At 41.0% G+C, this 24,858-nt stretch overlaps 1 protein-coding gene across 1 annotated transcript; it reads right to left on the bottom strand.

The window, feature by feature from the left end:
• Positions 1 to 4,428: 4,428 nt before the first annotated feature.
• LOC104574541 (cytosolic phospholipase A2 epsilon) lies at positions 4,429 to 23,778 on the bottom strand. The gene is made up of 20 exons (XM_010221800.2): positions 23,752 to 23,778; positions 20,461 to 20,533; positions 18,767 to 18,903; positions 18,242 to 18,373; positions 15,186 to 15,226; positions 14,420 to 14,462; positions 13,555 to 13,627; positions 13,147 to 13,316; positions 12,942 to 13,025; positions 11,892 to 11,929; positions 11,085 to 11,220; positions 10,120 to 10,256; positions 9,540 to 9,762; positions 8,730 to 8,844; positions 8,154 to 8,291; positions 7,597 to 7,704; positions 6,750 to 6,941; positions 6,189 to 6,355; positions 5,631 to 5,817; positions 4,429 to 4,637 (listed from the first exon to the last, which is right to left on the bottom strand). The coding sequence occupies exons 1-20, from the start codon at positions 23,776 to 23,778 to the stop codon at positions 4,429 to 4,431; spliced, it is 2,430 nt and encodes an 809-aa protein (XP_010220102.2).
• Positions 23,779 to 24,858: the final 1,080 nt, after the last annotated feature.

The raw sequence follows: 24,858 nt of genomic DNA, 5'->3' as shown, positions 1-24,858 counted from the left end.
TTGCCGTTCCTCAAAATTTGGTTTGGTAGACATACACAACAAATACATTCTCATCCCTAAAATAATTAATAGCCATGCCTATTTTGAGTAGAGAGTTTTTCCTTATTTAAACATTCTTATTTTCTTCTTAAGTTTTGTATGTTTTGTATAATATATGCTGATGCACACATGCTTACATGAAATAAAAATTTCAGTATAGAAAGCAATTATACACTGAAAACTGTACTTCACCCTGTCAGGGAGTGTTTTTCCTTCCCCCCTGCCCCCCAGGAGAAAAAAAAAAAAAAAAAAGATTGATGACTTATAATTAGCTAGCTGTAGGACAGTCATTAACTGCTTCTGTCTAGAATCTGGATAGGAGATGTCTCCACCCGTTCAAATTCCATATAAATATATGAATACCTGGAGATATTTGGATAAAAAAGGTATCTCTCCAAATATAAAATATCATCCTTTTCATGAAAGCAAAAATAAGGGTCATGGCTTGCAAAAAACAGAATCCTTAGCCATACGGTCAGGTAAGCAGCTTAAGAGCTTCATTGCTGAGATATACACAGAAAGTATTGGGAGTTTATTTTAGTAAGGGTAGATATAATTGCACATTTCTTTTTATTTTTTTTAAGAGGAAACTCTGAAGCTTTATGAAAGTCTTACTCATATTTAGGCTATGCACATAAATTCTTCTTTAGTTTATTTGCCTTAAGCGTGTACTGCGGGTGATGTCAATGGATTACCAAGACTGAAGTGTTCTGTTCCTGAGGTGCGTTGGTGTTATAGACCTGGGTACAGAGCGCTCCTTGAGTGAGCGGAGTATAATTAAACTGTAAAGGATCTCCAAAAAGATGAGTGTGTGCTCCTGAGATACCTTTCCTGGAAGATATATAAGCTGGTTGATATAGTTTTATGGCAAATAGTATTTTTTATCATGAAAGAGTGATTTTATTCTATGGTCCAGATGAAAGCTTTTGTCTCTTTGTACAGTAGCCAAAGATAATAAATTTTTGTTAGGCATTGAAATCTTATCTTAAATCTTAAGAAATCTTAAGAGTCAAAAAAGTATATACCTGATTTCAAAATTAGTTCTCAGTAAGAAATATCACTGAAAAAAAGTAAAATTATGAGAAAGTTCCAAGCATTTACTGGTCTATTAAACATTTTCATAGATGTTTTGTATATAAGTGCAATACAATGACAGTTAAAATTCGCAAAAGAGAAAGACTAAGAGTGCTGAGTAACACTAAGGACAGATAAATCACAGTTAATTTTATTGAACTGAAATGTAAAGATGCGATTAAAGGAATGACAAATGTATGTTACAATTTACTTCCCGCTATGAGAGGGAGAATTATAATGTGGAAAACAGCAAGTCACCAGCTTGCACCAGACAAGGAACTCTGCAGAGGTCTCTAAAAGCAAATGAAGACAGCTGTATATATAAAGAGGGAAGTCATTTATACAGAAGAATAAAACAATAACAAAGCAATTTTTACCTTATTATAAATATAGCATTAGTAAGAAGGATATTGGAGTTTGATAGAAGGATATTGGAGTTTGATAGAAAGGCAATGAAGAGTTGGAGGAAGTATAAGAACAGACTTTCATGTAGATCAAGCAATTAAAGAAAATGTTTTATAATATGAACTTGAAGAACTGTATCTACAGGACTGCCAAAAAAAGACTGTGATGTAACTTTGTTATATTTTATGAAATCTACCATAAGGGAAAATTAGTGTTTATGCAATTGCTTCTAAACCACCAGAAAGAGATTTGCTGCTAATGTCTGGACCCCAAAACCAAACTAAATGCCACAGAAAACTTTTGTTGGGAGTGTTACCCTTTTGCTAGAAGAAAAATCCCATTAGAAGATATTTCCATGAAATACTGTTCTCAATATCTTTGCAAGAGGAGAGGTCACCTTTCTTCAAGGCAGCCTTTGGTCAACCACATGTAATCAGGATAAGTAACTGCATGACTGGTAACAAATCAAATAAGGTGATATAGCGGTACTTCCAGCTTTATGAGCTTATAGGGAGAAATAAGGTAAACAATCTCATACAGATACAAAAGTGTATTCACTGTTTTACCATGTTCTTCAAGCCACAGGCAAACCAGTAGGAGCTGAACAATTTGAGTGTTTGGTATAGTGTTATAAAACAGACTGATTAAATAAGTGAAAGATGATAGAGCCATTCAGCAATCAGTGGCAAAACCATGCCCAGAAAAAGTGTTTTGATGAATGGCCACTGTAAATGTAGCATTTTACAACATCTCAACCTAAAAAGATTCATTTTATAAAGGAATATAGTCATTTATAAGAGACTATAGATCTTCAGAACAACCCTTTTATCCCAGAAGAAAGGCCAAAATTCAAATACATGGGAGATATCCCAGCTGATCCCCCACACCCCACTATGTGAAAAGCTGAAGTTCACGTGATAGCATTTTTCCAAACTTACTGAACGACGTTGCTTAGTCTATATATGCATTAGGTGCATGGGGATTTTGGCAAAAATGCTTAATAGCCACAAGTCTGAGCACAAGTCAAATTTACAACGAGAAACTGCTTCTCATTGTAAGGAATACAGGCAGAATCTCTACTTACCAGAAGGAGTTTCAGCCTGGAAACAATTTGTGATTTTGAGAGGCATATAAGTCTATAGTCACAGATGAGAGGATTAAATTAACCCCAAACTGGGGGGTTATAAGGATCCTGGTGCTCCCAGAAACAGTGTCAGACACAAACAAAATAACTCAGAAAATAAGGATTTTTTTTTTCCCCATCTCTGAGAGGCAGTTGCACCTTCTGTGTTAGGGAGATAAGGGAAGAGATCTCCCTATGTGATCATTTACCAAACCATTTTCCTGTGTGAGGCCACAGACCTTGTTTTTCCACTGACACACTCGGTCACCTTTTGCATCCTGAAAGGGGTTTTCCCAAGCCCCCCAAGGCATTACCATCCCTTTTTTGACTAAAATGTTTGGGAAAAAGGCAGATGATTTCAAAGATAGTCTCTTCCATCTAACGCGAACTAAATGATCTGCTGCATCACTGTCTATATCTCTACCACATATTTTAAAATGGGGAGTTACTTGTCCTTGACCACAGAAATACCGTGTTCTGCTCCCTAATGATGCTGTTTAAAGCTCTGCAGAGATATGACTCAGCCTAACATGCAGCAGGTACTGTTATCTACTCCTCCTGAAAGTAAAGATAAAATCCTGAACAGCCACCTTGAGATATGGCCAAGATCCCTTCTGCAATCCAAGGAATTTTAATGCTGAAATATAATCATGGCAGTTTTTGGTAGACTGCAAATTGTAGCTGCAGCATTGCTACATGCCTTTGCATTGCAAATACACTACGAATTAAGCAGAGAGGTCACAGAAGAGAAAAAAGAGAAAACCCATTATGAATGGTTAGCTCATGAATAGAAAGCAGTAAAACACACAACTAGCACGCTTCCGTATTCAGAATTAACCTGGTTGAAAAGTCGCTAGTAATTCTTAATAGGCTTGTGTTGGTGCTAGCTTTGGTGCAGTGCCAGCCTCAGAGGAATTACACCTCCATATGTGCAAATCTTCCTTCAGCACCAGGTGCTGGAGCATGATGCTCTCTTTATATGCTGCAACACAGAAAATGCTCCTTCTCTCAGCAAGACCATGCAAAGCCAACAGGAAGGGGAGGCAGGGACAAGGAATCCATATGCCCTGTACATCCTTGCTCTCTTTTTGACGAGATCAGCACCAGCAGAGTGTCATACTGTTCAGCTTGATTTTGCACTCACAGTGCTACCACCTCTGATGCTGGGAATGGGCAGAGGGACAGGGAGCCAAGAAGCAGGGAGACGGGAACAGAGGAGCATGACAGTCAGTGGAGCCCTTCATCAGCACTGTACCTCTTCCTCCTCTAACCAAAGCCACCTCTCAAGGTGACCTGTGTGCACAGGGTCCCTCAGGACATGTGTCTCTCAACAGTCACCTACAATATGTCACAGTGCAGGTCACAGATCTAGTCCACAGATCACTGCTTGCCTTGACACCATCTCACACACACACATAACACAAGTCATGCTAATAAAGTAGCTTTTAATGTGGCCTGTCCTGAGCACAGACTTAATTTCAAACACTTATACATTTTAACACTTTCTGAATGTTACTAGCACCTTCATCCTCAAGACTGTCCCAAATCTGTGACTTTCAGCAACAGCCATGGTCTTGGCTAAATTACAATGAATAGTTGCAGTGAAATTCTTCGGGGGAAAAAAGGGTGGTTCTTCAATCTCTTCTTTGTTCACCAGAGTTGCCACTTTGTGGTGCTGAGCAGGAATCTTTTGAAGCCCATTGGCTCATCTTAATCGAGCATCAGTCTCTCAGTGGCTTAACAGATGCTACAATATCCTCCCCTTGTCTGACAAGTAGGATGCTGGTTTATTTTTTTTTCTGCCTTTTCCGTTCCACTGCTGTGCGTAAGGCCTGTATAATGAGGTCTTCATTATTCAGGATGTTGTATTCTCCCAGCTGAACCAGACGATCATACACCTGCTCGGTATATCTGACTGAGTACGTTGAATAAGGGGAACAGCAGCCATAGAGATCGACTTTGCCATCCTCCATCTCTGACTCAGAGCGCTTCTGACCTAGGAGAAACGTGTAACAAATCACAACGGTGGCAGGGCAATTACTCTGGTTATGGGCAATTACGCTGGTTATGTTCTCTAAAAGAGCAGGGAAAGGAGATGTCCTTCTCCAGAGAGCGTTCAAAATCCACATCAGTCTTATTTATTTTTTTAAACAGGTATTTCTTTTTCAAATCAACAGCTTAGTCTGTGTCTTAGGTGAGTCTCAACCACTTCATGTAACTAGCGGACAAGAATGGTGATTATTTCTCTTATGTGTCTACAAGTAGTTTTCAGAGATGCCTACACCTTAACCTGCAAACTAATCTGGGGATTGAAACAGTATGACCACAGCAGGAAATCTAACTCACAAACTTGGTTTGTTTTTTATTCAAGCAGTGGAGCCCAGGCCAGGTGCCATCTTGTGAGGCTGGAGCTTGCTGAAGTCAAAGCTGGTCACATCAGCTTTGATGAGCTGCAATTACGCCCTAACTCTGTAGAGCAAATACATGCTGAGTGTCTGCTCGGGATCCTCTGGGAGGAGGGAAGTAAATCCTGGCAGTGAAGAGATTATTTTATAATGAAAAGAAGCTGCCATGACTCAATGGCACAGTGGAATGGTCCAGTCTGTTAAAAATTTATACTAAAGGTGAGCTTTAAAACAAGAGGGACTACTAAAGAAAGAGAGATGCTTACCACAGTATGCAGTTCAGTTAAAAACTCTACAGCTTTTACCTATTTTGTTGCCAATAATTTATTTTAGCTATAAAGTAATTGGGTGGGAAAGTTTAAATGAAAACATAGAGGAATAAGGGTAATCTCTTTTACCAGAAAAATGTAAAAAAGAAAAGGTAACCTTAGGCAAAGAGAGTTTGGATGTATAGGAAAAAGCCAAGAGTAAAATTCAGGAGATGGGGAATTAAGAAAGAAATGAATAAATTTAAATATATTCCTTTTCTATTCCTTCCTGGCCATGCTGGCAGCCTTTTTTTTTAAATGTAATTCATTACTTACCTGGTGCTTTGTAGTTTTGGAAGGTATCATTAATTAGTGGGAAAAATAGCAATATTGGAGCTCCTGGAGTCTCAGCCCCTTCAAAGAGGTAACATTCCTTTTGTTTTTTCCTGTCTTCTTCACTCAGCTCCACCCTGGGAAAGAGGATTCCTTGATCTGAGCAGTACTTACAGGTCTGGTCCAAAGCCTGGATCAACAAACAGCAATACTAAGATTTAAAGAAGAAACTGGCCCCAGGACTTCTTGGAGATCAGTGACAAATGAGAAATTTTCTCATGCCAGCTTGTGAGAGAGTTCTGAAGCCTTTACTGGAAAGCATTGCATTGGTAGAGAGAAGGTATTTGCTTTGTCTGAGTCCTTAGCACAAAACCTCTCTCTTCATACAAGAAAAACAAATGAGTATATGTACAGATGATAAATGAAGTATTACAATGCAGCCTTAAACTGAAAAGGCTGCTGGTTAAGGCTTCTAGTAGGAGCAATAGCTAAGCAAGCACCTAAGGATTCAAAGCTTCCAAGCACATGGCTTTTAAGGCAGGCTGCTTCAATTCCTCTCACCTGTATCTGTGATCCTGCGCTGTAATTCAAATGCAAGATGACGTCCACCTTTCTCTCTGGTCTCAAAAGCGGCATGATGCTTGTATTGATGAAAAATCCCGTGTCTACTAGAGATAGATATTCTTCTGATTCTGTCAGTTCGTTGGGAAATGTGTCTAATACAGTATCTAAAAGAAAAGATATTTCTTGCTGAAAGTGAAACCATGCAAAACCAGGTACCCATCCAAGACAACAGGGCCATTCTGCTCCCAGCTGCTAGCTGTGCCTCCACAGCTCCCACCTCTGTCAGTGCAGGATGAGCAGTGACAACATTCACAAAAGGGGGTTCTTGTGCCTATTCACAGAGCATCCCTTCTGCACAGAGAAGGGCAGGATCATCAAGCAGGACTCCACAACCCTGCTAAAAGAGGATTCTGGCATCACATGAGCATAGAGCTCTGTTCTGCTGCATCCCAGGATACCAGATCTAAATGTCTAGACACAGTCCTGAACCTTACAGAAGAGGTTTGAGACTGAACAGACGTTTGGGGGTTTTTATTTGTTATCTCACCCCTCTCTTACCTTTCCACCTGCAGAAGTTCTTGTTCTCCAGGTAGTCCTTATGCATCTGGAAGCCCTTGAGGAAGTTGTGCTCCTGGGCCCACGGAGAGGCGGTCCGTGAGGCGTCGCGAATAGCGCTGCTGAGGGGGCCGGGAGGGGTGAACAGGCGAGTCCTCAGCTCGTGGGGCTTCAGCGGTATGAGAGGCTCTTCCTCTGCGCAGGGAAAGACTGTTAAGGCTCTTGCCTTCTTAGAATAAGGCAATCCCCATTAATATAAAAAATAATTATTAAAAAATTCAGTGTTTTATATTTTTAAAAGGTCTGGAATGGAAAGACTCCGTAAGGACTTTGAAAAATATCAAAGTGAAAAAGATTTTTTTTTTAGGGAGCCCAGATCTGGACAAAAAAAAACATTACCCAACCTCAGTCAGTTGGTAAAAAATCTGCACCAGACATCCACATGGTCTCAGAACAGACTGAATGCAGGCTTTGGAAAAGGTAACTGCTGTAGTTATGCAGAGAAATTATACCTGGTACATTAACTCCAGCATAGTTGATTAACAAAGCCCCAAAAATTTCAGCCTTATTAATCCTGACCGTTTTACTCTTCTGCCATAATCAGTGCGTAGTCCCCAGTGAACATGTTGGTAACATGACTGGAGTTCTATAGACTCTCCAATTACATTTACAATATGAAAGCAAACATGGAAGTCCTTCTGGTAAGGCACCGTGGTATTTGAGGAAATACTTAAGATAAAATGCCAAATATATTGTGCAAATCTCACATAGCGGATAGATGTGATGCTTTATCTAGCACGAATTCTATCTAACAATAAATGTGCTTTAAGGAAAAAGTATGTTAACTCACCTATATTGTCAATTTTGTCCTGGGTCCACCTGTGCCAGAAATCCTCCGATGAATGGGACAAATTCCAGATATATAACACATTCAATGAAAATAAACTACTCCACATGCCTGTAAAATGAAATAATTTTCTAGCTCAACCATTCCCATCTCTCTGATGATCTGAAAAGGTTAGGCTCCGGGGTTAAGTTGTAGATGTGTATATTGAAATCCACAGTTTTTAAGTCAATAGCAAATACGTTTTGAATATAGACTGCACAGGTTTCCCTCCAGCCTGTCCCAGGCTACATGGACCCTGCAGCGAGGGTGGCTAAAGCAGACCGTGCAGAGCGTGTAGGAGCAGGCAAGTTCAAACACACCCTGGTGCCTTAGAGAGTTAACATGCGGGTTTGTGCAGGTTGCCTGAGGGAAGCACACGCAAGATCGTGAAGTTGGCAAGAGAAGGCACAAAAGCTTGAAAATGCTCTGGACATCGCTCAGTCCCATGACTTGAAACATAGATTCCCAGGGGCCTGGATTTTGTTTTGGGATGGAATTAGTACTATACCGTTATAATTTACCTTCCAAGAAACAGATCCGGGATTCAGGGAGCTTCTTCATCAAGCGACCCATGAAGAATTCACTGCCAAAATCCTCAGAGCGAACAAAGGCTCCATATTTTAGCAATCCCACCTCATAAGGGGTGAATTCCACCCATTCTGTGAAAAAGGACATAAGGAAGAGAGCAAAATTTCATTACAATCCCTTAGCTGTAGAAAAATAAATGATGCTGTTGTCGTGGGAATAAAAGGAGGTAATAAGGAAGAGGACTTCTACAATTCGGTCTTAATATTTCTGACTAATAGCAATGAATTATGAATGCAATAGAAATGAAAACTAGTGAACAAGAAAAGTCTCTGAAGTATTTTTGAATGCCTTCTGTAAAGGGTCAGACTTTCACCTGAACTCAAGGACATTACATCAACAATCAGTACTACATAATGTATATAATATAGGCAATATACATCAGCTGAGGTCCTGGTCTTTAACTGAAATGGCTTTCATTTATTTATTATTTTCTCCAGAGTAAAGAGACTGTTTCCAGATCAGCCCTTTTAAATATAAAGACAAACGACTCTCAGAAATTTCCTAATTACCTTTGAAATCCAGGGTACTGTAGCTGTTCTTGACATTGACTGCAGTGTAGATAGGCAGTGGGTTCTGACCACGATCAATGGCCCTTTGCTGATCTGAGAGTTTATGGCTGTCTTTCTGTAATTCCAGAAATACAGTTACATTATGACAAAAGTTAACACAAGACTAATTTCTCTGCATTTCTAAGCTTGAATGACAGCAAAATTCCTGTATTTTAAAGTGTTCTGCTGTTAAATTTAAAGTGTTTAATATTTTCCAAAATTCCCGTGAGTCTGAAAATTCCTGTGCTACTGAAACATCTGCAATCTCCTGACAACTATTTATCGCAGACTATCTGGTGACCCCTTAAGATAAAAAAGGGAAGGAAATGGTTACAGACAGAATGCAATACTTAAGCTATACACTATTTAATGTGTTACACCACAAACTTTTGCAAAAGTGTTCATGTGTATTCCAGAAGTTTGCAGATCACATTAATTTCTCTCATAGCATTGAGATCTGTATTATAATTTTGCTACTTCTAAAATACTTGCAGACTATGACAATAGTTCTTAATGTAAAACTATCATGCTTTATTATTTTTTTCCCTCCACTCCGTAATGTTAATTTGGAGTTTTCTCAGAAAAAAAAATAACAAAACTTCAAAAGCAAGAACAATGTTTCTCACTTTGGATGGATATTTAAAATACTCTCTCCAAATGTTTTGAAAACGACTGTGCACATGCAGAGTCTCATAACAAAGTATTATCTCCAGAAATTAATTTTCAGAAAATTGCAAGCCACTGTAACCTCTGCTTTGTGGCATACTGTACCCCATCATGTAACAACGATTCCAAGACAAGCCCCCAGAGGTCTATAAAAGATGTCTTGCGACCCTCTCTTTTCCGTTGACACAGCTGCTTTTTATAATACTTCAGATGCTCCATTGAAAGGGAATTTATTTTGCATTTTGTCATATGTTTCCGAGCCTCGCTGATTTGCTCATCAAGATCCTTTTGTGACCAGTCAGCATCTCTGTACAAGTTTGACATGGTCCTGGAAGGAAGAAATATATATTGAAGAGAAGAAAAGAGGTCTGAATTAGGCAACAGCTATCTTTGATGTTTCTGTTTTATTTTTGATTTAAAGCTCAGTGTTCCAAGGAAACTATCATGTTCCCTTTTGAAGTCACAATCAGTATTCCTTGTCAAAATAACTTGAGCAAGTTTCCATAAGTTATTTTTAAAAGATGCTTCTTTTCATGCTGTTGCAAATTGTGTGCATTTCCCCCATGAAAAGCTTCAACAGGTAGGACTGTCAAGAAGGTATTAGAAGTTGGCCAAATTTTAACCTCTTTCAGTGCATCAGTGTCATGACGAAGTCTCGCAGGAAGAGCTGCTCCGTCCTACTCACCACGTTGTACCAGACAAGCCAGTCAAGTAGACAGCACAGTCTAGGAAATGGAGTTTCTTGAGGCCCAACAGACTGCCATAGAGTGCGGTCAAAGATCTCATCCCTCCTCCTGTAGTCATGATTGCCACCACAGGGGTCTACATAACACACAAACAGAAAGAACCTGGCGTGAAATGACTGTGGGTGGACCCAGACTGGGATGCTGGGCTCCTGACAGAGATTTAAAGACAGGAAGGGGATTTAAAAAAAAAAAGTCTCACAGATCCAAGGGAAAAAGACAAAGGTTTATCTGAAATATTGAACTGAGAAGAAAAGGAAACCATAGCCCACGAGGGATTTTTGCATAGTAAATTGCTAATAGAAAGGGAAAAAAATGTAAAGAGCTTCACTGAGGCAAACTGTAGAGACATATGAAAACATTGAAGATGGACAGCAAGTAAAGGAGTATGAGACAGAAGCACAAACGAGAAAAAGGAGGAGACAGATCATAAGAACTGTTCCAATTCTCTCTTATTGTTGTCAAACACACAGAAACATAGAAAGGCGCAGGACAAAGGGATAGCAGTACAGGAAAAGTCATAGGGCTGGACTGGGATGTGACAGGGCAGGGGAAGGGAAGAACCAGAGAATACTGAAACAAAATGGATTATTTGGGATCCTTCATTCCCACAACAGCGAAGAGCAAACAGAAGAAGTGTGCAGATTTCAGGACTTGGGCAGGGTAGGGCTTGTAAGGACTAAAAAGAGATGTCTTGGAGAAAGCAGAGGCAAAAATAGAGACAATAGCAGCAGTTGGTGGAAAGAACAGAAGAGCAAGAGAGTGAACCCTGGACTTGATCTTTGGTGCCTCTTGGTTACCCAAACTGTGGGTATAGTGAGTATTCAGTATCACACAAGGTGTCTCACTGCTATTATGCCTGCACTGCTACACACTCATTAGGTGTTTAAAATGTTTGCACTCAGACCTCATGATCCAGCAGATCCTGTTCCAGGTGGAGGACCTTCTTCAGAGCAGCAGCAACATGCTTCTGCCTTTTCCGCAGAAAATCTTGCTCCTCCACACAGAGATCAAACCCTAAGCGAATATCAAGGTGGTCTGGGCTGGAGCAGAGATCAGGGAAAAAAAAGAAATATCCTATTGTATTATTGACAGACAATCTCAGAATTTACAACGAAAGTAAACCAATTTAACCAGTTATAGGAAGAATCTTTACTATACTCCCAAACAGATACATTGTGGGGCAGGGAAGAACAACAGGAAGGAACTGTCAAATATTTAAGAACTAATCAAAAGCAAACTTAGGTGGAGTCATTTCTGAAGATAATTTCTGAGATCTAGTGGCTGGATTCTGTCATATTTTAGACATTGCTGACAGCTGTATGAAGTTTCTTACTTTTGTGCAGAAGTAGACCTACTACAAAGTATTCTTCCTCCACAATCAATAACACTAGTTGATCAGCTGACTATTCCATAGTGTCACAGAAAAGATTAAAAACTGTGCGGAGGATAAAGCCAAAACAGTCATGCAAAGATAACTGGCTAATAATATTCTTTATTCTATTTTATGCATCATTCCTGTATCAATAGGGAATATCAACATGTATTGTTACTTTTACATGTATAAGTTGAGTTTTCAGCACAAGTGAAACCCAGATCACGTTTTCCACACAACCTACTGCCCTGCTGTAAGTGCATCCTTCTCATCAACAAGCAAAGGGAGAAAGTTTGGCCAAGGAAGATATTAGCCTCCAAGAATGGACAAATGTCTTACCAGTCTTCTGCCTTCACACGTAAATCAAATCCTTTATCCTGGAAAGCAAGAATGGGAGAGGTGTAAGTATGATGGTCAGCCTAAGCATTCCACTTCCACGGCCTGAGAGGGAATTTAATCATATGCTGTCATAGCAAACCCAGCAAATCTGGGGCTCTGAATAGTTCAGAAGCCTGTGTGAGTTGACCTCAATTGGCTACTCTCAGAAAAGTTCTTCAGTATTTCCTAATGCTTTCTAGTAAATGTAACAATTTAATACAGCTACTATTTACAGAGAAAGGTATTAATATCTTATCTCTCTCTATAAAAATCACCTCTCAGTCTATCACAAAGCAGACAGCAAGGATAAAAAGACACTACTACTGAACACAGCAGCACTTGTTTTTCCCACTTTCTGTGGTTTATACCCCACAACAAGAGCAATCCTTCAATACTGTAAGTTAACCAAGCTTAACCAAGGATCTAAAGGTGCTTTCCAAAGGAGGTCAGTGCCAGCAGAGACTGCCATTACTCATTTCCACCCTTGGTTCAGATGCCCCACTGGCATGAGAGGAGGGAAACAGCAGGGCCTCCAGACAAAGTTAGATGACGACAGAGTGACAAGATTCACCATATTACCCCATTACCTATTCAAACAGAGCAAGATAGGACCTGGCTTTATTACCTAATTATGCACTTTTTTTTTTTTGGGGGGGGGGGGGGGGGGGAGGGTGGTATTTTTGTTGGTATGCTTTCAATATCAGAAAGTACCTTGTAATCATCAGAGCATTTCAAAGTGATTGTATGAGTCAGGAAAATTCTAGTCTCCTAAGGCAGAAACTGAAGTCTCTGCTCTTCAGACTCGCTATTCCCATAAAGCTACATCAACACAACGAGCTGGGCCCTCCTAATGTCATGACAGAGCATGAGACCGATCTTCTCCAAGGCGGGGAGAAAGGCTGCCAAAGACAGGGAAGAGCTGCACGTGGGGCTCCAAGGGACTATTTATTGAAGATTCAGACTTCAACACTTAAGATTTCTTAACCTCTCCCACAAAACAGCAGGGCTCACCTCTGCTAAGATCATTTCTTTCCCACTTGGAAAGGAATGAAGTTCCACATTTGAGGATACTTTTCTCTCATACGAATGCGAGTGCTGAAAAACATATCCAAGTTTATATCGTCAAAAGTATTACACATTTTCTGCGGAGAGAGCGTAATATTACTACTTATAGTGCATATTATTTTACATGCCACTACGTCTAGTTAAAACATACAGCGGAGGAATGAGTCTTTTTCCCTGGTAGTGTAACATCCAGCGTTGGCTGCTTGTATTTGGCATAGTGGAAACTCACAGGAGCTGCAGAGCTAAAGACAGGGTCAGGTCCCAGCTTAATGTCTTGCATGCCCTCATAAGATCCTTTAACTTTGAAGAGGAATTCTTTTTCTAAAGAAGCAATAAAAAGGCAGACACGAATGAATTTTGTTATCTGTCTAGAAACAAGATTAATCAGAAAAACCTACTAGGAGGCTGTTCTCAAGTTTTGGATGTTTAGTGGTTGGGGGAGGGTGGGTTTGTTCTTGCTTTTAATTTTTTTCAACAAGACTAGCCAAGACTAGGGTAACTGCCTTCATAATATTAGCATCTCATGATTTAAAAACAGCTGAAAGAGAAATAACCTCACTTGATGCAGATTTCTTCTGTCTTTTCTTCTTCTTCTCAACCACCTGAACTTCCAAGCAGCATACTTTGCGAGACTGTAGGAGACATGGACAAATAAGACTTCCTGATGGAGAAATTTTGAGTTTGAGATTGTGCTTCCTACTCTAACTTCCTATTGCTGATATCAGTGCTACATAGGCCATGCACTTAATTTCCTGAAAAAAATCTTATCTGTCAATGGCAGTGCTGCTTTCAGATTCTGACCAATATGAAAGGAGTCTGAGGGATCAGATGGCAAGGCAGATAGCTGTGGCATGGAGATACAGGGCTCACACAATGTAGCAGGCAAGGGCAGACTGAAAAACAGCATTCTCGGGATCCCGTCAGAGGTGCAAAGGAGAAATTTAAACAAAAGTAATGAGGAAACAAAGATAATAAAGGAGGAAGTGCCATGGCTAAAAAGTCCTTCTGTGCAATGTGCAGGTACACATGCAAGAAGTGTCATGCACTCGGGACAGGATAAACCCCATCTCTTTGGCAATATGGGAAGTTCTGGAGCAACAATATCCAAGGGACACCTCACAACTACACCCACATCTGTGTCTTCCGCTGCAAGGTACTAGTAGAACAGGGTTCATAACATAAATCATTTCCTGGTGTTGTCTTGCAATACAAGAAACACTAACACAGAAAATATTACAGCTCTCCTAGTCACAACTCTGTGGGTGACATGCATGAGGATGTATCAGGAGGCATTTGATGAGGGGGGAATTCGCATTGATTTAGTGTTAGCCTTGCTTACTCAAAGAGAACATTGGCCTGATGACTGAGTCAAATGAAAAAAGTGTGGCAACAGGACCAGAAAGATGAAAAAATGTAACACTCACCACTAATACTCCATTAGTAATGATGGTTTCAGGAGGGCCTGAACTATGAAACCGAAAGAAAAATACATTTTTAATAACTCAGTGTAATTACAGTATAATTCATGAGTCACACCCTTCTCTTGATTTTGATCTTTCATATTTTTAGTTGGGCACTGGATCTAAAGGAAAAAATCTGGAGGAGCTGTGGCACAATCTCCTCACAGTTCTCTGTCAAAGCAGAATTGTTATCATACCAGCTATTCCAGCCCTGGAGCTCAGCAAAATAAAAGTATTATAAAGCTACATCATGTAGAGATAATTCACAAAGTCCCAAGTTGAGCCTGTAGACAACTTCAGTGAATCCAACTTTTCTAGAATTGGAGTTTGCCCAATGACTATGCAGAAGGGGCTCTAGATTAAAATTTATTGCATTATTTAAGCATATTATTATGCCATGAAGGGATGCAAATCCCCCACTTAATCTCAAAGGCAAAATAGGAAGCTAAAATGAACACCAGTTCCAGTAATTTGGCTCAATTAACAAGCAGGAGACAAACCAAGAAACAAACAAAACAAGGATTTTGGGAAATTCTCCCCGCCTCTCCTGGAAATTCATCCTGGCACACACAAATTAGTCAAACAGCACATACCACAGATTCCACAGGAAACCATGTTTGTCATCAATGACAGCAAGGAACAAGGTATTCTAGACAATTAGATTATTTCATGCCTATGAACTGCTGAGGATATTTTTGCTGCATATTACGTTATTTTGACATTTACTCACATATTATCCAGTGCGAATCCGACCTCCAGCTCCTCTTCTCTCTGGAAAAGTTAAAAAAAAAAAAAAAAAAAAGTGTGGGGGGGAATATATTTGTCACTAATCTGCTGGAAGTTCTCATAATGCAAGTTTGCATTCTCATAAAGTAAGTGTGCAGGCATTATTCACAACTGGGAGGGCATCTAAAATGCAGATACACAAGGACGAAACAGCAGGTATCACAGTTATTTTTTGAGCCTCACAGTTATTTTTTGATGTGAAGATTCTGGATGTTGGTTATTTGAGGACTTCGCACAGGCAAGAAGTCATCATACCTTAAGGCTGAGAGCTGGGTCTCTTCAGCCTGAAGAGAAGGCTGAGAGGGGACCTGATCAGTGCATATAAATACCTCAAAGGAGGCAGTGAGGAGGATGGGGCCAGCCTCTTTTCAGCGGTGGCCAGCAATAGGACAAAGAGGAAACAGCCACAAACTGAAGCACCAAAAGTTCCACAGAAACTTAAGGAAAAACTTTGTGACAGTGAGGGTGACAGAGCACTGCAATAAGTTGCCAAGAGAGGTTGTGGAGTCTCCTTTTCTGGAGATCTTCAAAACCCGCTTGGACGCAGTCCTGTGCCACGTGCTCTAGGTGACCCTGCGTGTGCAGGGGGGTGGAACTAGATCTCTAGAGGTCCCTTCCAACCTTAAGCATTCTATGATTACCTGCTTCTGCTGTGGGCCCTTGGTGCCTAATAGATGGACCAGAGCGAGGTACTGTCTCAGGTGGAATCTGCCAGTGAGAAGAGAAAGAAAGTCCCTCCCGCCAGGAACCATTGGATCCTTGTGGTGTAAGGAGAACTGGCGACATGCAAAGCAGCCATATAAGAGGATAAACAGTTTGTTTTGCCACATGCTGAGGGCATAGGAGCAAAACTATGTCTAGCATTAAGGCCTTATCCTTCTGATAATGGGGAGGAGAGCTCCTTTATGTAAAACAAAGAAGGGGAGAGTAAATCAAAGGTGGGGCAAAAAGGATAACAAACAGAGAGGTAAAAATTGTACTCCATATTCATTATGTACTTAGAGAGAAAAAAAGTATTTATTGCATTAAGGACATCTTAATGTCCTTAATGAAAGTACCCAAAGTATGGTAAAATGGGTGATGAAGGTCTCAAAAATATGAATTCTAACTACTGTAGCTGTGCAAATGCAGTAATGAAAGGCTTGGACATGCCACCCATAATCACCTGGATAATAATCAGTTAGATTGTAATAAGCAGAATGTTGTTCTTTCATCAAAGGGCTAATGGAAGAAAGTCTACACACTGCTTCGTTGGTATTTTGCAGTGAAAGGTACCTTCACTGCAACAAACAAACCAGGCATTTAAAGGTAATGAGCTGAAGAGAGGAGTTTGAATGCGTGCAGATAAGGTAGTTAATCAAGTGAATGGCTCATGAAGGACACACAAGAAAATAGAAGGGAAAAAGGAAAGGCACTGACTGAAGGTACAGAAAGGTGGAATACATGTTTTTGTTTTTTTAAATCTTCCCGACTCCAGCTGCTCAATCCTAGTATTTGGTTACCTAAACGTGGTTATCTAGGCATATAGTGATGTCCCTGAATAAGGAACCCAGCCTGATAAGACCAAGGTTGCTGGACAAGGCTGAGGGGAACTTGCCCTCTGGCCCAAATTTGCTCAGAAACAGGCTTCATAAAGGCAAATTGCAGGTAACAGCTGAACAGCTCCACTGTACCATACCTGCAAAGTCAGCAAAGGGACAAAGTGGTCAGTGACACAAACAGAAGCAGCTAGAAGTCACAGCCAAGATGACATTCCCATCATTTTGTTGGTGACCACCACTGCTGCCACAGGCATATTGTGGGGGACCAGTAGCTTCAAGATGCTCCTTCTCTTTGGCCTGAGACTGAATATACTTGAAATACAGGCTCCAGGGCAGCCCTACCAAGGTGCTGTACAAGGCCTCTAAACACGCAAGAAATTTCTGCAAAGTTTTCACCTCAAAAACTTGATCTGCAGGTAGCAGAGATCCCCAAGACACGTTATTTGGCCTTCGTTGGGCAGTGCAGCACTGCTTCCCTGCGTCACGTGGGAATGGCTAGGTGCTACACACCACAATCCCAAGGCAGCGCACATAAGTACAATAAGGCTGATGTGATGGACCTGCACGCAGCTCAAACCAGAGCCTGCAGCCTCTACAGCCAGAAGATACCCTCACATTCCTTGGGCAGTTCACACAAGGCAGGGGGGTTCCCTAACAGCACAGGATATTCCTCCTTTCGCAAGCTGTCCAGGCCACATAACAGAGGCAGGGTTTACCTCAGTCCTACTATGATGGCCGTTGTTGTTTTGGCCTCGTTGATAGGTGTTCACAGCACATGAAGATTCCCCATGGAAATGAGCAATGCAAATTTACAACTCTGCACCTTGGCATTGCTGGTAGCACAGTTCTGCTTGAATGAGCTTCCTCTGCTACTACATATTGTGTCATCTTTCATCCCTTCAGAAATGACTGCACAATAGGCCCCAAATTTTAAAGTGTGTCTTTCAAAGCTTCTCTGCACATTCTGACCAGGAATATTTCATACCACCAAGGCGAGTGACGGGATTTAGATGTGTTATTTGAACACCCATGTCACAGACTGTAATTAACAACTATTTTTATTCTAGTCTGGTTCAATGCTTGATTCCAACTGCAGAGTCATCCCTTGCTAATTACTAGATTAAGCAACTAGTTACGACAAAAAGCATCATGTGACTTTTGTTGGTATGGACGAACTCCTGTAAGATCCTCCATGGGGAAAGCTCTGTAAAAGAGGAATTTCACAGAGACATTTAAAATTTACTAGCCTTGGGAACAAACATATCAACACAAAACTCCTCACTGTGCCTGCAGATCCAGGAGGGAAAAGACTTTTCCATGTCAGTGAAAGTAACTTGCTTTTATGTGGCTGTGCAATCCATACATAAGAAGGGGAAAATCAATGCTGCAAATAACATTTAAACAGAAAGGCAGATGAAACTGCTCTTGTTAACCAACTCCATTTTTTGTCAGACCTCACCTGTGCATCACACTTGAAACACATGAAGACTTGTTCTCCCAGGGAGAGTTTGGCTATATCAAAATACACCGTGAAGAGGTGATCATCCTCAGTAACAACATCCTTATCATAGAGCCGCAGCTCCAGCATGTTCTGGGAAAGGAAGGGAGAGACTTCAGAAATGTGACACATTTCATTCAAAACAGAAGATCCTCAGTACAATTTTTTCACTCAGCTTTTGCAAGAAGTAGGAGGAGAGAGGGCAGGAAGGAAAGGAAGTGAAGGGAAATTAATTACGTGTCTATAATCTCTCCTCATTCTTCCTCAAAGGCAGATAGAAACATCTCAAAGATCATATTCTATATGTAGTTGAATAATATATTTGTCTCTCCTGGCATGGAATAACATCAGGAGGACACATGTCAAACTCATATTTCTGTATCTTTTTCTGCCTCTCAAGAGCATTACCTATGTCCCTTTGCAAAAGGATGAAACTTGGCGGTTGCTCCCTAGATTATAGTAAACAGGGAAGTCTCTGCTCTGTACCTTGACCTGACCCTGGATTCTGAAGTAGAAGGTTTCATTCCAGACTGGATCTTTGCAATTCTTGATGACTTTCGTCTGAAATTTGTCAGGTGAAGCAGTTGGCAACCACAGGCTCACGTAGCAATCAGTCTGGCTTACTGTTTATTAGAAAAAGACAAACACATCTAAAATGATAGAAGACTGAATGAACATCTAGACATCTAGAAGACTGAATGAACTGATCACTATGAAGCTTTGTTTTCTAGAAGAGTGCCCTATGATACCTGATGTCATATTTGTCCAACATAAATGTTACAAAATTCAAGTAGTAACAATGGAAGAAAAACAAAAAGGAGAGGGACATGGATCTTCTCTGAATCAATACAATTAGTGATACTAAGTGCATTAAAACAAAAGGTTTTAGCCCAGGATTAAAAAAAAAAAAAAAAATCAAAAAAACCCACCCACAGTTGCATTCTCTTCCATCAGTTGAGCTGCCAGTTTGAGGTCTATTTTTCAGATTTGTGGGCTAGTTTCAGCCCTTGCAAAAGGGACAGTTGCAGTAGAACCAGCAAAGAAGTGTGGAAGTGGGAATGCACAGGGCAAAAGAACACACACACATGGATTAGTGCTGAGGAGTTTTAGAACTGCAGAAATATAGCAGAAAACTTGAACATGCAATCTTGAAAAAAAATTAATTGCATTGTGTGCTGCTTAATACATAGGAAGTAGTAGTTAGTGAGGTCATAGTGACTTTGTCCATGAGTTTGAAAGGAAATTAGATGGGATATTTGTATTAGGATATTTGGGTCAGGTGCTGGATTTGTTGTAGTTTGTAACAAAGTGCAAGGTCAAAGCTGCAATAATACATCAGTTTGACTGAAGAGATTTGTGAGAACTGTACCCTAATACATCAGCCAAGAAGGCCAAGATACACATGTAAACATGATGAAGAAGGGGAATAAAATTACATATGAAGAGCACACAGCAGCAGGTAGTTATCCAAGCCTTTCCTTCAAGTAGTGGTTTAAGCCAACTATACCTCCCTGTTTCTGCAGGGGCTAAGAGGGCAGGAGGGGAAAAACAAAACAAAACACAATTGCTTTGATTTTAGCCAGATAAAACATTAAAATACAGAAAAGCATTTCTAAATTTCTGCATAAGTAAAGCTATATCCTTCTTGTATAATTCAAATGTGAGATGTCAGAACTGAACCACAGAAAGTAGCAGTTCCTAATGGGACTCTATCTGGAAAAATCGGTCCTCAGGGAATCAGGGTGGACTCTTCAGGACTAGTTATCTATGGGAAAGGCAAGTCTGTTAAAGAATCAATGAAGTAACCCTTTTTTTCTTTCATTTTTTTTTCTCTCTCTCCCCTTATTCCAACCACTTTGTGTCTTTTGTCACATAAATATATTCCAGAGAAAACCATAGGAGACCTTCCCATATTTTTTTGCTCTCTGAAGACAATAAGTGCCCTCCCTTTTCCCTTTGAGGATGCAGATGAATTTGACCTTGCTCCATCACCCCTGTGCCAGCATGCAGAATACAGCTAAAACAAAGAGACCAACAGCTGTGCTTTAGTATGCCTGCGAAAGGACTTTCTCTATCCATAGCAGAAATCTAGAAAACTCTTTTCCTTGGAGCAGAACCAGCTAGCCCAACAGTGAAGGTCAAAGAAAGGGACTCCACAGAGCGATACTACTGATACTCACAGACATCTGCCCGGTGGATATTTCTTGCTCTTATGACTCTTACAGTCAGCAAGTAGCACGGAGACAATTCTATCTTCAGGGAAGAAAAAAAAAAAAAAAGGCAAGAGACAGGAATGAATACTAAAACTACACAACATATTTAGAAGACAGAAATGGTTGGGAGTAAGATATCAAAATCATAAGTAACTTATGCAGTGGAAGCTTTCTGCATGACTACAAAATGGCCAATATATTTGTCGTGCTAATATTAAAGTACTTTTCTACCTGTCCTGTCATGTCTTCCACATTAAGGCCTTGTGCTTCACTTGATCTCCCAAGTTGCTCTTCTGTTCTCACACTGGAGCCCAAAAGGCGCTTTCACCCTTCCGTACCCCCAACCTTTTCCCATAAAAGAAAAAACAAACAAACAAAATCTACTTTCTCTTAGGTCATCTAACTGAAACCGTCTGACCCAAAAGGTCATCTAACCTTTAATTTTAGAATTGCACAAAAGGGAAAAAGACACAATTTGTTAGGGTATAAATCAATCGGGAAAATATTACTCCAGAGGCTCTGAAGTAACCAACGGTGTTTAGTACTACTGAAGGTGCACAGACAGGTCACAACACTGCCTACTGACACCACTTGTACTGCAAAACGGTTGTGCAAAGGCCAGTGCCAATCCTGAAGTGACTCTAGGACAATACCGACCTCATCGGCGCTACTGAGAAGCACATGTGGCACAGGCACCACAGGAAAAGAGAGCATCTACTCTGCTCGAACCTGTCCAAGTGAAGCATTTTGTGTGGGCTCTGTGTTAATAACATGCCAGGTTTACCTACTGTAAAGGGTGAAAATGCAACACCATTCACAGACCGGATGGAATACAGCTCTACATGGCATCTCATGTAATACTTCACATGAGTTTATTAATACCATGCAATATTTAATCTGAGTGTATTAATACTTGCAGATGGGACTAAGGAATGTATGCCATCCAGATAAGGCACAGTAAGCAGGTTAATGAAGAACAAGACAGAAGTAGTGTTCCAATAAGCAAAGGAAGAGTCAGCAGCAACTTTGGTGTTCAGTTACATACTAGATGACTGGGTATGTGAATTAAGGATGCCAAATAACTGTTAAGTATAGAAAAACTAGCTCAGAATAACACCAAAGGCACTTGCATTTGTGCCCAAATCCTAGTTCTAAAGGAACGTGAGGCAGAAAGCGTTCAATAATATGGACATATTCTGATAAAGTCAGGAAAACTTACTTAACTGCATGTAACTATAAATAATGAGCAGACACAATTCTGTCACAAGAGTGGGTTTTGCCTAAAAAAAACTTGAGAGATTTGGTTCATTGTTCTGAATCTTTAATGCTCCTTGAATTACAGACTTGCACTTCAGAACATATTTTTTTATCTTACAGAAATATTGAATATTCTTAAACTAAAAGCACAATACTTGTTACTCAGCTCTTAACTCAAAGAGAAAGAACAGTACTTAATTATTAAAAAGTGTCAATAAACTAAAGGCCAAAAGGACCCCAGAAAACTCCTTGTTTGGTGCCAGTTTTTGCACCCATGCCAGAAATTACATTAGCCCAACTCAATCCAGCTCCCTCTGCTCAGGCTTTTTGTAGAGATGCAGAACGGGGTTCAGACAGGCCCCTCTAAATTGGCAGCATGCTACCTTGACCACTTTGCTAGCTCCTCCCCAGCAAACCCCATGACTCATGTCTAAAGAGCAAAGATGAAGCCCATCATACTCTGGGGAATCCCCCCAAAATTAGCAGGTTCTGTTTATTCTTTATATATATGTATGTATGTGTGTGTGTGTGTGTATATATATATATATATATATATATATATATATGTAAATATATACATTTTAAATATATACATGTGTGTGTGTGTATATATATATATATATATATATGTAAATATATACATTTTTTCCCCTCCCTTGAGTCAGAACCAAGTATAGTGATAGATGTAAAGGAACAGAGCAAAGTGCCATCACCCTAATACTCCATGTACTCTCTGAGATCAAAAATGAAGGGGTTAATTGATCAGTGGAAAAATGCCTTTTTAAGCAAATCTGATCCTCTGGTTTCTCACAAGGAAGACTTCATGTAACGTGCCTGAAGTTCCCTGGGAACTAGTGGCTGTGCTTGCTCACTTGTTTTGCGGATGCCAGCAGTAAGGCTAACCAGGTGTTGAAAACCCACAGCAGGATTGAGCCATGCCCTTGGCAGCTGTGAGCGGCACGGTTTCACAGCTGCTGTTACCTCCACAGCTCAAAGTTTGCCCTTGCGCTTTAGCAACACGCGTATAGCAGGAAACCCATTCAAACCGATCCTTTTAGAAAATACTGATCTTGTTAAAAGAAGTTTCATTTCCCCCTATACTAAGGATATAAAATGACACCAGGGCTCTGACATGAAGCAAGACCACGTGAGTGAGTCGGTCAAACGATAAGCAGGAGGGTGTTTCACTCAGGTAGCTGCACATGTTGTGGCAGCTAATTAGACTGTTAAGCAGACAGGGAAAACCCTCTGCTGTCACCCTGGAGCCACCAAGCAGACAAATTCCTCTCAGAGCTTTCATTTGAAATAGTCCTGTGCAGAATAGTACCTTGGCAGCAGAAGTCCCCTGTCCCTCATCAGGATGCAGCAGCATAACGTGGTCTCCCACTGGACCGGTTGATGTGATCAGCTCCTGCAAATAGTTCTAGAGTTACCTCCAGAGAAATCATCCCATCTCTTCAAAGCAGCTGTAGTAAAGAATTTGTGTCTGTGAAACCAAGACTTCCCACCGGCAGCCCTAGGGTTGCCCCAACGAGCCTGAGCAGAGGCTGCCAGCCAGGTGAGGTGCATCCTCAGGTAGGGCAGGGGAGGACCCTGTACCTGGCTCTGCCTTTTAAAGGAGCAGCAAAGCTGCCTCCCATAGACATACCCTGTCATTAATTTTTCTCCCTGAGGCTCATTCCTCTGCTGCCATTTGGTACTTCTTTCTGAGGCTGCAGATATCATGTTTCTGAAAGGCAGAAAACTCAAAATACGCCAAAGGGCCAGCTTTTAAGTAAAATCACACTCCCCAAGCAGTTTTCTCTTTCTTCCTCTGGCTTCCTATCTGTTTTTGTTTGCCTGTTTAGGTAATGAGCTCCTGGCATACTGACTTTCCTCTTCCTCTGCTAAGCGAGTGACAAGTCAGTCAGTGACAGGTCACACATGGGGCCACCTCTGCGCTGGGTATGGCTCAGTCAGTGACAACCCCAACACCTCTGCTTTGCCCTGCGCCCGTCTTACCTGGGTTGAAACACCATCCTGCTCCATCGCGGTCCCTGCTAGGTGCACGTCCAGTGTTATCAGTGGCAGGGCAATTTCACATCTCCCAGCTTGTCCAGAGACACTGGTGGTTTAAATGTCTCATATGCAGGTGAGCAACTTTTTAATAAAGTGACTCAGAGCCCCACCTCTGCCTGATTTCTTATACGCAGCTGCTCCCCTCCCATTCTCTCACCCGAGGAAACTGAGTTCTATGGCAGAAGAAGTAGGAAGAACTGCCTTGGTCAATGCAGGTGTACAACTCAAGTTAAAGAAAGGATGCCATTTAACCTCACACTGTATCCTCACTCAGCAAGTCCCCAAGACCTGCAGGACATTGCAATAAGATGCAGCAACGGTATGTTAATTGTATTTTGGGTATCTGTGAGAGTAAGGAGGATGCCACAGCTAATGGAACCACTGCTCTCAGACTAAATTGGCTCTGGCAAAAGCCAGCTCAGTGGTTTCTGCGCTGCACACCCCTGCTCTCCCTGGTCTAGAAGCACAGAGCAGAGATGCTCATGCAATGTTTTATATCTCCACAGCCTAAGTCCAGCAGGGCTGGATCTTTGCTCAGGTGGTCTTTCTTTTCCCCTTCCTTCCTATGACTTGTTATTACTTTTGTTGTTGTTGTTGTTTTTATTTAGACAAGTCCTGAAGCAATAACTTTCTTTAGTCTAGCTCTACCCCTACAAAAGTTTATGTGTCCCTTCTAAGCTTGCACTGACTCTGGCCATAGTCTAGCTGTGCTTAAACACTTGTGCCTGACTCAATGAACCCTGCAATGTGGAGGCAAAATGCGGTGCCAGCTCTATGCTACCCTCTGCACTGGTGAAACGGCTCTTCTGCAAACCTGACAAACCAGCCACCCCTGCATGGCTGCAGCATGCAGCCTGGTCTGCACCCTTCTGCAATCTTCCATCTTCTAGTGGCACCCAATGAAGCCATGCTGGGGAAACCAGCACGGCTCGCAGCTCACCAGGAAAGGATTAGAGAGAGCGGTCGAAAACGGCCATAACTTTGACAGGTCAATGCAATTTCTGCAGGGAGGAAGTCCTTTGGCTTCCCTGTTGTCCTGGCATATTCTCG

Source organism: Tinamus guttatus, unplaced genomic scaffold, assembly GCF_059628265.1.
Source record: "Tinamus guttatus ecotype Peru unplaced genomic scaffold, ASM5962826v1 Tinamus_guttatus_pri_ptg000089l, whole genome shotgun sequence".
Classification (NCBI taxonomy): Eukaryota; Metazoa; Chordata; class Aves; order Tinamiformes; family Tinamidae; genus Tinamus; species Tinamus guttatus.
Note: the sequence above shows the minus strand (reverse complement) of the source record. Positions and strands in the feature narration are given on the sequence as shown.